At 38.6% G+C, this 14,351-nt stretch overlaps 1 protein-coding gene across 18 annotated transcripts in view; it reads right to left on the reverse strand.

The window, feature by feature from the left end:
* Positions 1-14,351, reverse strand: part of DLGAP1 (DLG associated protein 1) — a 1,249,429-nt gene that overhangs the window by 165,707 nt on the left and 1,069,371 nt on the right. For all 18 annotated transcript variants that reach the window (XM_067699609.1, XM_067699614.1, XM_067699612.1 and 15 more), the window contains one exon: positions 11,764-11,941. In XM_067699609.1, the coding sequence (XP_067555710.1) occupies positions 11,764-11,941 (178 nt within the window). The remainder of the gene's footprint in view (positions 1-11,763; positions 11,942-14,351) is intronic.

The following is a 14,351-nucleotide window of genomic DNA, read 5'->3' on the forward strand; positions in this document are numbered from 1 at the left end:
CTGTATTTTCTGGCAAGATACCCATATCATGCACAAAAATAGACCAAACCCAGATGTGAAAATCTTGAAAGGCACTACTGAGATTTTCAAACTATCTACATACTATTTAAAGAAGGTTTCACTCTTCTCTATAAAAGCTGATATGGTCCACAAATTGTTTATAAATGTGTTTTAAAGTGCTTCCAAATGAGGTCTTCCCTTTTCGAAGCATCAGTTTTTATTATTATATTCCCTAATATTCCCCTAATATTCCCATAATTTACATTAGATTTGAGCACCACCTTAAAAAAAAAAAAAAAAAAAAAGCCAGACCAGGTGCTTCTGTCAATTTACCACTTTGCAGCTGATGGGATAGAGGTGTGGGAGCATTCTTCAAAGTTCTGCTACCTTCCAGAACTTCGTATGTCAAATTTCCTTAATATCAAATTCATGAGTAATTGAAAATTTAACAGATTAAACTATAATTAAGCTTAGAGCGTATACTGAAAAGGATGGCAATTTTGTGTTATAGGAAGATGCAATCCAATAATGGCTAATTTATTTAAACTTCAATTACCTTAAGGCATATCAAGTGGAAAAGAGACAGACATTTCTTAATAATAATTCTTTACAGTTTAAAGTAGTATTTTCATATACTTTATCTAATTTGATATAAAATCCCTGCACATTTTCAAGGCTAATAATTATATATGTCCATATTTTAAAATTATGTATATAATATATACTTGTTTTTAGGAGATAGTTGGAGGTGCATTTAGAGGTAAAGGGACATGATGTTTGCAACTAATTGTCAAATATAGAGAGAGTGAGCAAATGAGGCAAAATTTTAATAATCAATGAGTATGAATCTGGGTCAGTGATGTACAGGAGGTCTTTGTATTTCACATGTGACTCTTCTGTCAGTTTGGAATGATTTCAAAGTAGAACAAACTATATATATATTTATTATTATTAATAGATTTTCCCCTATTAATCAAACATCACAAAGAAATAGTAAAGTATCTATCCCTATCAAGGTAACAACAATTACACCTGGATGATTACCTTTCAGAGGGTATTAGTGCCCCCTACCCTATTTTTCATAAATAATGAATCATAAAGTAAATATATTGAATAATTCTGCAACCTGGTTTTTTTCCACTTAAACTTCTATTTTATACTTATATTCTTAATAGGATTCTCCTTTATTCTCTTTTTTTAAAAAATAAATTTATTTATATATTTCTTTATTTTTGGCTGTGTTGGGTCTGCGTTGCTGTGCGCAGCCTTTCTTTAGTTGCGTTGAGCGGGGGCTACTCTTCATTGGGGTGCACGGGCTTCTTATTGCAGTGGCTTCTTTGGTTGAGTGTGGGCTCTAGGCGCACGGGCTTCAGTAGTTGTGTCTCGCGGGCTCTAGAGCGCAGGCTCAGTAGTTGTGGTGCACGGGCTTAGTTGCTCCGCGGCAAGTGGGATCTTCCCCGAACAGGGCTTGAACCTGTATCCCCTGCATTGTCAGGCGGATTCTTAACCACTGCGCCACCAGAGAAGCCCCTTCATTCTCTTAACTTTTTGTTTTTATTATATACAGATACAGAAAACCATGCAAAATAAATGCATAGCTTGTGAATTATAATAAAGCCAACACCCTTGTACCTAGTACTCAGATCAAGGAACAGAATTTTCTCAGGCACCTAGAAGCCCTTCCATAGACCCCATCCTACCCACAGCCCCCACCCTCCCTCCAAAAGTAATTACTACTCTGAGTTTTATTGCAAGCACTGCTTTGCATTTATGTTTTTTTTTACCTAAGTGTGCATCCCTAGACCCTACAGTTCAGTCTTACCCATTTTTAAAATTTATATCTTTTAATTCACTTTTAATATTCAGGCCTCCCTCCACCTGTTTTTAACAAATATTACAATTTATCTATTGAAGCACCTGGGGCGTTTGACCTGGAAAGTTTCCCAGAGTCTGGATTTGCTGATTTCCTGCACACGGAAGATTTAGCATGTTCCACTGTCCTTTGTGTTTCCTGAAATTTGAAAGTTGGATCCAGAGGCTTGATCAGACTCAGGTTCAATCTCTTTGGCAAGAGTAGAGGTCATGTGTCATGGGCTCTCTCATCAGGAAGCACATTATGTCTGGTTATCTCTCTTTTTATGCTGTTGGGAGTCATTGATGCTCAGTGCCTAGATCCATTAGTTCATGGGGGGTTGCAAAATGGTGATATTCTTGGTTCTACCAACTTTTACAGTCAGTAGTTGGAATTTTTTTTAAAATAAAGAAATGCTTCCTCTCATATTATTTGGTTAGTAGGTTCAGTTCACACAGTAACAGCAGATGTTTGATCTTTTCCCTTTTATTTACTAGTTAAAAAATATATTTATTTATTTGGCCGCGTCAGGTCTTAGTTGCAATGTGGGTTCTATGTTGCGGTGTGTGGGCTCTCTAGTCGTCCTGCAGCATATGGGATCTTAGTTTCCCGATCAGGGATCGAACCTGCATTCCCTGCATTGGAAGGCAGATTCTTAACCACTGGACCACCAGGGAAGTCCCTCTTTACTAATTTTTAAGATAATAAATTTGTTCTCTTGTATCTACTAAACATGACCAATTAATTTTTAAAAGTGTCAAAATGGACTCATAGATTTAAAAGTATTTGACGGTTTTAAATCCACTTCTATTTTCATTCTTACTTAACTCATCTGTCCCATCTGTGGCCAGTGGGAACCTCTTAGGTTGGCTCCTGGGTCCTTTTGACATGAGACCAGTGGTCTTTGATAACTTCCTTTGTATCTGGTATGACAAGTTATTCAAAACTTATCTTGCATCTTTCCTGCCCAGTCCTGAAATTAGTATTTTTCCACGAAGTCTTTTTTCTTTTAGTGGTAAATTGTATCACAAGAACACAGTTTGGGTACCAGGAAGCTTCACTGTCATTGCTACAGGGTTGGTCATTCTTCCTAGGCCTTTCAGTGGACAGAAAACTAGGTTATGAATACATCGAATTCAAATTCACACTGCAGTGTTTTTATGTAACTTCTTCTATGTTATATTTATGTGTATACCTTTATCGCATATTAAAAATCCTCGTTTTCAAGGACACAGAAGATGATGGAATTGGGATATACTACAATGATTCATTTGCTTTCTTCCACAATACGTACGCAACAGCCTCAGAGTAGCATAGTAATACCACCTGCCCAACCATTACTGAAAACAGTTCACAATTCTTTTTTTTTTTTTGCATCTGCTGTCTCTATTATTCCCTCATTTAAAAATAGTTGTGCTAGATTGACATTATCAGAGCATATAACTTACACGTTCTCTCCCACTGTAGCTCTCATTAGTCTTAGTTTTACAAATAACTATATATTTAATGCTTGCCACTACTTTTCTCATATAAAAAGATGATTCTTCATCCAACTTAGACACAAATATAGGTCAAATAGTTCTAGATGGCTTATGAAGACAAAGAGCAGACCCCTGACCCAGCCAGCCCACCCCCAATTCTCCCTCCCCAGAGGCAACCATTTTCAATTCTTCCAGTTGGATTTTATGGTGTTTGCATCCATATTGCAGAACACATGCTTATGTGAATCTCTTGATATGTTCATAGACCTCTTGGTTTCCTTCCTGCCCTTGAAGCGTCCCTCTTGGAGCCTCCTATCCTACTGCAGTCTATGGCTGCCAAGCCCACTGCTGTCCTGGGATCTCCCTTCCCCATCATCCCAGGGGTGCCCTTTATTATCTAGCCTGTGGTGGAGCCCCTGTTCCCTCTTCCTAATTTTATTCCCTCCTTTTGGTGGAGCACATCTTCCAGTGCTTTCTTGGGAAGGCGCCACCTCACATTGATGGAAATGTCTGTACCCCACCTCCACTGTTAAGGGAGAGCATGCTTGTATTTAGAATTCTAGCTGTATCCCTTTTTCCTTCAGATGTTTCCAGGCTTTGCTCCTGTCTCTTAGCCTCCATGTGTGCTATGATTGAGCAAGTGGATGCCTTTCTCATTCCTGAGCCTTTCCATGTGAGCTGGTTTGCCCCATCCCTTTTAGGTACTAAATGATCTAATGTTTCACCGTGGCATTCTCTGTGTGGATCTTTCTCCATCCATTTTGCTGGGTACTGTGTGGGCCCTCTCAACCTGCAGATTCATGTCTTTCAGTTCTGGGACTATTATTTCATTAGTAATTGCCTTCCTTCTGTTTTCTCTTTTCTTTCTGAAACTCCTAGTGTTCATTGTTGGAATCCAAGAACAAGAAACATGAAGAAAAATACAGTGATACATCATAATTTCCAAAACCAAACTGGAGGACTTATAGTTCCTGATCTCAAAACTAACTACAAAGCTACAATAATCAAAACAGTTTGGCACTGACATAGGGCAGACATACAGACCAATGGAACAGAATGGAGAGTCCAGAAGTAAAGTCATGCATCTTATTTGCCACTAGTTCTTACATTTGGTCTTTTGGGTTGTCTAAAGCTCACTGTCTGGTAGATGCCTCAGGATGGGCTCATGGAAACAGTATTCCCTGCATTCATCCATGCTTTTAATAGTGTGCCCATGCTTTTTAGAGTTGAAAGTCAGTTTTTTTGGATATAAAATCTTTGGTTCACATTTTCCCCCTTGGCTACAATAACATATTACTCAATTTTATTTTGGCATAAACTACTGTTATTATAAAGTCTGATGATAATTTAATTTTTATTCTTTCTTAAGTCACTTGCTTTTTTTGTCTAGAAGTCCAAAGCGGGGGGTGGTGGTTTTTTTTTTTTTTTTAATTCTTCAAATCCTGTAATTTTACTAGACTATGTCTTGGTATTTATTGGTTTGGGTCAGTTTCTCAGGTACATGGTATATTCTTTTGAATCTTTTTATTTCAGGGATGTTTTCTTTAATGTTTTATTATTTGTTCTGGTCCTTTGATTTGATTATCTTCTTCAGAGGCTTCTATTATCTCTATGGTCAATCTTTGCCTATCTTCCATATTTATCAATTTCTCTTGAATCCTTTTTAACTCTTCTTTTTTTTTCTTGATTTAAAAACTCTTCCCCCTTTTCAGGTTCTATTTTTCTCAGTGTATAAAATGTCTCATTCACTTGCTCCTCTATTCCCTCAGTCTAATCTTCATTTCTGAAATGATTTTTCTTTTACTTCTAATTCTTTCCTGAGTTCTGTGGCATCATTTTTAAGTTTTTGAAAATTCAGATATATCTTTTCCTCCCATGTCTTATGTCATTTTCTTAATGTTTTTTAGCTTATTTTGAAAGAGTTTGTTACAGTTTTGATCTATTTTGTGGGTGTGTCTTTCTGTCATGCTTTCATTTCTGTAGGAATGTTATTCTGCTCCTTATTCTCTTTTCTTTATTATAGTGACCTTGACTGTGATTTAAAGTGGATATTTTTTTGTTCCTCATTTCTCAGTAAAATTAGTTTTTCTGACCTTGAGAGGGTGATACATTCAGGATTTTCCCCCTGAATTTTCCACAGGGCTTCCTCTTCTATTGTTTTAGCATCATGTTGCTTTCCAAGATTTCCTGATTCTCTTGTTCCTTCACCCAACTTTTACCTGAACCTTCTCTTTTCTTCTTTGCTATTATCTCTATCTTGCTTGTATTTGATTCTATTCCCAACTGTTTCTTCTGAGAACTGGGCCCTCTTCTTGAAGGAAAAACTGGTTGGTTCGTTTCCAGTGTATACATAGGCTCAGATTTCCCCAACCTCTCCTGATGTTACTGCAGGCCCCTTGAATTTACCTGCTCTTAGAGAAGGCAAATCCTTCCCAGTTTCAGCTGCTATTCTCAAATACATACCCCACCCCACAAAACTACCTGCTGCTGGTTTCCTTCTGCTTTACTCACATCCATCAAGAAAGTCCTTGTTTTCCTCTGTGTTCTCCAGCACAGATATGGATGCAACACAGGCTTATGGCTACTGGTGGTTTGTTCCTATCTACTTACATTTTGGGTTCACGGAGTATCTTGTCGTCTGATTTTGTTGTAAATGTTGTCCATGAATTTTTAGTTTTTCTATCTAGTTGCTCTGTCTGCTTTTATACAGAGACTCGGGGAGATTCAGACACTAAGCCACCACCTCCACGATATCGTATAGTATGATTGGACCATAATTTATTTAACCACTCTTTGTGGATGATGATTCAAGTATGTCCTTGGAGGCCATGCTATGACCAACTTCCTTGTTTGTTTATCTTTATATTCTGGTACTTTCATTTCTGTATTATAAAGTTACACAAGTGGGATTCCCGTGCCAAAAGATTTATTTTACCTTTTGTAGATTTTACCACGTTACTTTCAAAAACAATTGTAGCAATTCATCCCCAATAGCAAGGAAGTCAGAGCTCATTTCTCAACATGGTCACCAGTACTGGGTAGTAGCTGTTTTTGCTGCCTGATAGGTCAAGAGTGATGTTGTGCCATTTCAGCTTATCTTCACCAGCCTACTAGTGTATATGAACATCTTTTCCTATATTTATTGGACGTGGTACTTTTTCCCCTTTTGATTTGCTATTTCATGAGCTTTGCCCCAAATTCTTTTAGGTTGTTTATCTTTTCATACTAATTGGTAGAAACACTTTAGGCAACTGGAACATTAAGTTTTTTTCTTGATGTGTTTAAATATTCCCCCGTCAATTTTAACTTTAAGATGTCTTCTGCTACACAGAAATATTTGAATTTTAGTTAGATTAGATGTCTATCTTTTATTTTATGTTTTCTATAATTCTTATTTTATTAAAAGTTATAATTCTCACCATAATATCATACACATATTCCCCTAATTTAAAATTTTTTGTCACTTTGTGTTAGTGCTCAGATTTTAAATTCATTTGGATTTATTTTCTATATGGAAAGAAGGAGTAGTTTAATGCTCTTTCTATGATATCATGAGCAATTCGCTAGAATTCTCTGAGCCTCATTTTCCTGATCTTTAAAATGCATATAATAATACCTACCTCATAGGGATGCTTTAAGGATAAAAAATGAAATATACAAGTGCACATTTCAAGGCACATGGTAGGCATTCGATAAATACTAGATATTGTTTTGTGAGATAGTGTAGTGGGAAGAATGAGATAAGTTACTCTAATTCTCTAAGACTGAGTTTGATAAATTAAAAAAATGATCTTTCTTATAGTTGCTATGAAATTAATGAGATAATATGCAAAGCTTATAGCTTATATCAGGTAAGCAATACTTGGTAACTATTATTCTCATTTTCATAATTACTACTACTGTTATTGGCATTATTATTGCCACCCATACCCCAATTCCAGCAGACATTGGAGAAACTTACCAGTTAGGAGTCAGGACACCTGGGTTTTCTAGGTTCAGTCACTGACTAGCTGGGTGCTGACAGATGCTTAATTTATTTGAGTTTCCATTTTTTTATATATATAAAGTGAAGGGATGATCTAGGTCAAAAATCACAGCTAAACTGCTGGTATTACCACCGAGCACAATAACTGCCTATTACATTTGTGTTTTAAAAATGATGTGGGACTTCCCTGGTGGTGCAATGGTTAAGAGTCTGCCTGCCAAGGCAGGGGACATGGGTTCGATCCCTGGTCCGGGAGTTGCCGTGAAGCAACTAAGCCCATGCGCCACAACTACTGAGCCTGCGCTCTAGAGCCCACAAACCACAACTACTGAAGTCCGCGTACCCTGTGGCCCATGTGCTGCAACCACTGAGCCCACGTGCTTCAACTATTGAAGCCTGCTCTCCTAGAGCCCGTGCTCCTCAACAAGAAAAGCCACCACGATGAGAAGCCTGCGCACCGCAACGAAGAGTAGCCCCTGCTCGCTGCAACTAGAGAAAGCCCGCGCACAGCAACAAGCACCCAACATGGCCAAAAAACTATTAAAAAATAAATAAAGATAATGGAGTCCCTCTTAAGAAAAAATTAAAAAATGTTGTGGAAACTCACCACGTTACTGGACAAAATATGTCTGTGGGCTTCTAGTTTACGATTCCAGATGAAGTTATTTGAGGTTTGGACTTGAAATAAATTGAGGTGTAAATTAAACTAATTTGGAAATGACAGTTATTATACCAAATATATTTTAAAATGTGACTTTCTATAATTCTTTCTTCTCAAGTCTTACTTTAAAAGCCCCTGTTTTATTAGATGTATATATAGTAAAAAAATATAGAAAGGTTATAAACATATAAAAAGGGGTTCAGTTTTTCTCTATCATCCAAGCACAGTCTGTTTTTAAGAATGTTTCATTTCTGTTAAGGTATGAATGGCAGAAACAAACAATTTAGTTATTCTAGACCAATTTCTTGGTTTACAACATTTTACTTTGATGTTTCTAGGAGCCTTTGATGAATAATATATCAATAATATATCAGGTTTTAAGGAGGAATAGGATATAATGTACTTAAATTCTGTACTACTAGAGCTGCTGCTAAAGATCTATAAGAGAGAAAATATCCGACATCACAAAAACCAACTACTTTTTGAAAAGCCTAGAGTATGTATGGTAGGATTGCTTTGAAGAAGAAACCATTCCCTTTGAATAATGACAATGTTGGGACTGCGATAGAAAGCTTGAAGTTATCCTTCACGATACTCTATTACTTGAAAACTGAATATGGAACTAGAAAAATGGTGTGTCATTAGGAATCCATTTAGGATGTCTCTGCTTTCTGTATTTTACTTAAGGCGAAATGATCACGCCACTGAATTGCAGACTTGACCCACCCCTGGATCAAGGCCCACATATGCCTCTTCAGTGATTTGTTGATACTTTACTAAGTTGTCACCAGGAAGTGACACTGTCTCAAGGAAGGTCAGATCTACAGAGTAGGGACTAAAAGCAGGCAGCATGTCCTGATGGGGAAGTGACCTGCTCTCCTGGTTTAACCATGTAAAATTATGAAAGCAGTAAGTGTGTATAAACATTTTCCAACGAAATATTCTAAACCCACCGAAGTATTCTGCAGGTATGACACCTGGGATTTGTAGACTATTTTGCAATTCTGGAAGGCTATGTGAGCATGAGCCTGTCCAGAATAAAGATAAGCTTAAAGACGTTTTAAATATTATATTGTTTACCGTGAAAAAAGTAAGAACAAGGCAAGTCCAAATTTCACCAAATGAGGCGCCAAATATTTACCTAAGAGCTGGGATAGTGGGTATCACGGGACAGCAGTACCTAGCACAAATAGGTATGCATACTCTTGGAGGTTACATTTATTTATTCATTCATTCATGCATTTTTGCATGCTGCTCTGTGCGGCATGGGGGATCTTAGTTCCCTGAACAGGGATTGAACCCTGGGCCCTGGCAGTGGAAGTGCAGAGTCCTAACCACTGGACTGCCAGGGAATTCCCTTTGGAGATTACTTTAAAGTAAGGAAATGCACAGTCAGCAAATCCTGGAATCCAGTATGTCAGCTTTCCCTGACTCCTGCCCTACCCTGCTTTCGGGGCCTTGCTGTGGTCCCTGGCTTTGCTTTACAAGAATTCATTTAGAGCAGGGAGCTCTATTTTGATGGTAGGGCCAGAATGAGAGCAGTGGTCCTATCTCGGGGTCTCACTCCGACAGATCAGAGATGCTTCAGTGCTTAGTCTATCACCACCACCAGCATTACCACCTTCACCATCACCACTACCACCACCATTACCACCAACTCTACCACCACCATCATTATCACCTCACCACCATCTCCACCACTATCCTCACCACTACCACCACCAGCAGCAGCAGGAGTAGTAATGCTCACCTTGATGATCACAGTGTCTTTCAAACTGGCTTCTCTGCCTCTAGCCTCTTTCTCATCCTCTCCAATCTTTCCTACATTTTTTTTGCTAGATTAATTATCCTCCACCAAAGTTCTGATCATATCTTTTGCCTGCTTAAAAGCTGAAGTTTTAATTAATCTTCAATCAGTCCCATTCCTAATGAATAAAGTCCAGTCCCCTGGGCTCTGCATGGAAGGCCATGGACAAAAAACGTCCCCAGGACAAAATTCAGAACAGATTTCCCACTGCTATAAGTATTCTGAGCTCTAACTACACTTGAGAATTCATTATTCCTTGAATAGGCTTTAGGCCAGCATTTTCAAAGTTCAGATATATACGATGTTAATAAGTACTATTTATTAATGTATTGCTTTATTAGAATCCCTTGGAATATTTGTGAAAATGCATATTCCTAGACCCTATGCCTAGAAGCTCCCTCTTTAGAATCCTGGGTACTGAACACCTTTTACTCATTCAATGTGGGATCCTGGTGACAATTTTTTGACCATAAAGAAAGTCCCATTTAACTTCTGGTTACTTATATATCTTACAGTGTGTTTATAAGAACTAATATTATGAAAATATGAAGCAGTTGGCACAGTGCCTGACCCAGTAAAGGCGGCTCTTATGGTTAATTCTTGCCCTACCTACCGCAGAGTGTTTTTTTTTAAATTAATTAATTAATTAATTTTTAGCAGCATTGGGTCTTCGTTGCTGCGCATGGGCTTCTCATTGTGGTGGCTTCTCTTGTTGCAGAGCACGGGCTCCAGGTGCGAGGACTTAAGTAGTTGTGGCTCGCTGGCTTCAGGAGCTGAGGCACGTGGGCTCAGTAGTTGTGGCTCGCTGGCTTCAGGAGCTGCGGCACGTGGGCTCAGTAGTTGTGGCTTGTGGACTCTAGAGCACAGGTTCAGTAGTTGTGGCGTATGAGCTTAGTTGCTTCACAGCATGTGGGATCTTCCTGGACCAGGGATCGAACCTCTGTCCCCTGCATTGGCAGGCGGATTCTTAACCACTGTGTCTCCAGGGAAGCCCATACCTCAGAGTTTTTTGTTCAAGTAAACAACGTTTGTTATTTACAGCACTTTTACGTTTTTTGTATGCTCTCCGTTAGACTGTAAACTTGGGGAGCAGGGATTAGGCATTATTCACCATTGACTGGCAAAATCTGGCCCAGTGTTTTGCTCACTGCATATGAGCTGTGTTAATAGTATGGTGCTTAGTTTTAAAAATTGTGATATAAATTAAAATTCAGAGCTCCTAAACATTATTTCAAAAAAATATCGGTTTTTTTTGTCCTCCCAGAGGAAGCCCTGGAGCCACCTCCTGCTCACCTGGTGGCCCCTGAAAGCTGCAGGGTCAGGCCCTCCAGGAGTCCTAGGTTCAACCCTCCCTTGGTCTGGGCAGCCTAACCCTCTCCCACATTCTCTGAGACCATCAGTGAGAGCCATCACGAAACTTTAGCTGAATATTTCGGATGCAACATTAAGTCACCTTTACTGAGTCTTCATCCCTAGTTCTGGGTACCAGTTCTTAGAAGTGGGCTTGTGTCTTATAACCGAGATGCAGTATTCACCTAGGATCCAGTTGGGGTTAAATAGATCGTATCTCATTTCCCGTGCCTGGGTCCCTGTCTTGATTACCTGCTTAATACTTTTATGATTTGACACTGCCTTGGTTTTGCCAATGATGTCTACCCTGTCCTTCTATCCTTCAAACATCTTTCCAACCGAAGCCTCATCCAACAACTCCTTAATGACTACTTTGTTGGTGCCAACTGACTGCTAAGGAGTTTCCAAGGACTCCCCTGGTGTGCTTTCTCCATCTGCCAAGGACCCCTCCCCTGCTGCTAGACTGTTGGTACCAGGAGCCCCCTGTGGCCAAACCAGGCCGCATTTAGGCCTGACCTCCTGCCAGACCCATCAGCATCATGCTGGGGGGTGCCAGCCTCCTCACGTCATGCCCTCTTGTTTTCCACCAACCCTGGTACGGTTCACAGATGCAGCCACAGGGCTCACCTGGCTGATGGTGCTCATGGCTCGCATGTAGCTCTCATTCCTGGAGCGGAACTTTGGTGATGTGAGCAGGCCCGCAGGGTCAAGGCTGTCTAGGCTTCGGTTGATGGAGACCTCACTGACCGCCCTCAAGTAACTGTGACTCCGGATCTGGAGTTTGGGGGAGTGCTCATTGGAGATCCTGAAAGAGAACAACGAAAAGTGTGGGTTTAGTCCTGTTCTAACACGCAGGCAGTAATAAGATAGGGTAGGACTGTGATCGACGTGGCACCCTACACACAGGGGCAAATACTAGAGATGCCCTCCCATGGTTGCTAAACTCCCCCGTGGGGGTCTAGGAAAGAAAACGTTTGATGGGAAATCATTGAGATCTGATGACATCAGAGAGCAAGTATAATTTTTTCAGCCCAGGAAATAATTTCCTCAATCATATTTTCCAAGGCAGCCTGGGAAGGAGAGTAGAGTTGCTACTGCCCTGCCCCGGACTTCTGCCCTGTGTAATTTGCAAGCTTTTCCTTTGTACCCAATTCTTTTCTGTGCCATCTTTCTGTTTTTGGACAGAAAGTTATATATCTGTTTTGGACAGTGGTGATATATCTATAACTATATCAATCTTTGTATCATCTATTTATCTAAACTTGATCTCATTTAGTTGAGATATAACTTAGTGATCAAAACTTAAATTTTAGACGTTAAATATGTGCGTATATCTAAATCTTGATATCCAAAGACAAATCTTTGCAACTTTATACGCTTCAGATTTTTTCCAAGATGCATTTTTTAATTTTTTATGAACACATATTTCTTTATTAAGTCAATATTTTTGCAAAATGAAAAAAGCCTTAGCATACAATATCTTTATACTTAAGGTAATAAATCTGGTTATTAAATGTATTCATATTTGATATATTAAATTCAGAACTATTCAACTGTTAATAAATTTCCCAATAGATTTTATTTATTTATTTATTTATTTTTGCTATTTGACATTAGTCTTTTTTAAAAAAATTTTTATTGGAGTATAGTTGATTTATAATGTTGTGTCCCAGATGCATTTTAAAATTATAAAAGTAGAAATTGCTCCTTGCAAAAAGCCGAGCTATCCACAGGTGCTCAAAGCAGAAAGTGGGTCTCCATTCTCCTTATTCCTGCTCCAGAATTCCACTCCCCTGAAAGAATTACCCAGAGCAGCTCAGTGTATGTCCTTCCTTACCCTTTCTATACACGTACAGACAATTATTTTTTTAGTAATTAAAAAAAATTTTTACTGAAATATAGTTGATTTACAATGTTATGTTAGGTTCAGGTGTACAGCAAAGTGATTCAGTTATACATATACATCTATTCTTTTTCATATTATTTTCTATTATATGTTATTACAAGATATTGAATACAGTTCCCTGTGCTATACAATAGGTCCTTGTGGTTTATCTGCTTTATGTATAGTAGTTTGTATGTTTTAATCCCAAACTCCTCATTTATCCCCCTCCCCCTCTTTCCCCTTTGGTAACCACAAGTTTGTTTTCTATGTCTGTGTTTATTACTAATTTTTAAAGTTTGTTTTCACGTGGGATTCAGGGCGATTTTTCTTTCATTATTAAATTAAAAAATTTTTTGCTGTAACATTGCTTGCAATTAAAAATTAAAGTTGATGAGGAGATAGATGCAGGCCCAATATAGCTGCTGTTATTTATCATTATTCTGGAGATCCTAGCTAATGAAATTAGAAAAAATAAAAAAAGAAATACGAATATAAATATTGTGAAGAAAAGGTGAACTTTGAGTATTTACAGATTATACAGTTAATTAGCTGGAAGGTAAAAGAAAATCAACTGAAAAAGTATGAGAACTAATAAGAGTGATCCCCAAATAGTTACATACAGGGTAAAAATTGAGAAATTAATAATTTTTCTATATACTTCCACCACCAAGTAGAAATTTTAATTAAAAAAATCTCATTCAAAATGGCAAAACATTATAAAATAAGTAGAAATTACAAAAAAGAAATGTACCAGAAATTTTTGAAAAAAGTGATAAAGCTTTATGGAGGGCAGGGTTTCCCTGGTGGCGCAGTGGTCAAGAATCTGCCTGCCAGACGTAGAGAATGGACTTAAGGACATGGGGAGGGGGAAGGGTAAGCTGGGACGAAGTGAGAGAGTGACATGGACATATATACACTACCAAATGTAAAATAGATAGCTAGTGGGAAGCAGCTGCATAGCACAGGAAGATCAGCTCGGTGCTTTGTCGCCACCTAGAGGGGTGGGATAGGGAGGGTGGGAGGGAGATGCAAGAGGGAGGGGATATGGGGATATATATATATATATATATATATATATATATGTATAGCTGATTCACTTTGTTATACAGCAGAAACTAACCATTGTAAAGCAATTATACTCCAATAAAGATGTTAAAAAAGAAAAAGAAAGAAAGAAAAAAAAGAAGCCACCTGCCAATGCAGGGGACATGGGTTCGAGCCCTGGTCCAGGAAGATCCACATACAGCGGAGAACTAAGCCCGTGCACCACAACTACTGAGCCTGCGAGCCTAGAGCCCGTGCTCTGCAACAAGAGAAGCCACCGTAATGA

Source organism: Pseudorca crassidens, chromosome 12 (assembly GCF_039906515.1).
Source record: "Pseudorca crassidens isolate mPseCra1 chromosome 12, mPseCra1.hap1, whole genome shotgun sequence".
Taxonomy (NCBI): Eukaryota; Metazoa; Chordata; class Mammalia; order Artiodactyla; family Delphinidae; genus Pseudorca; species Pseudorca crassidens.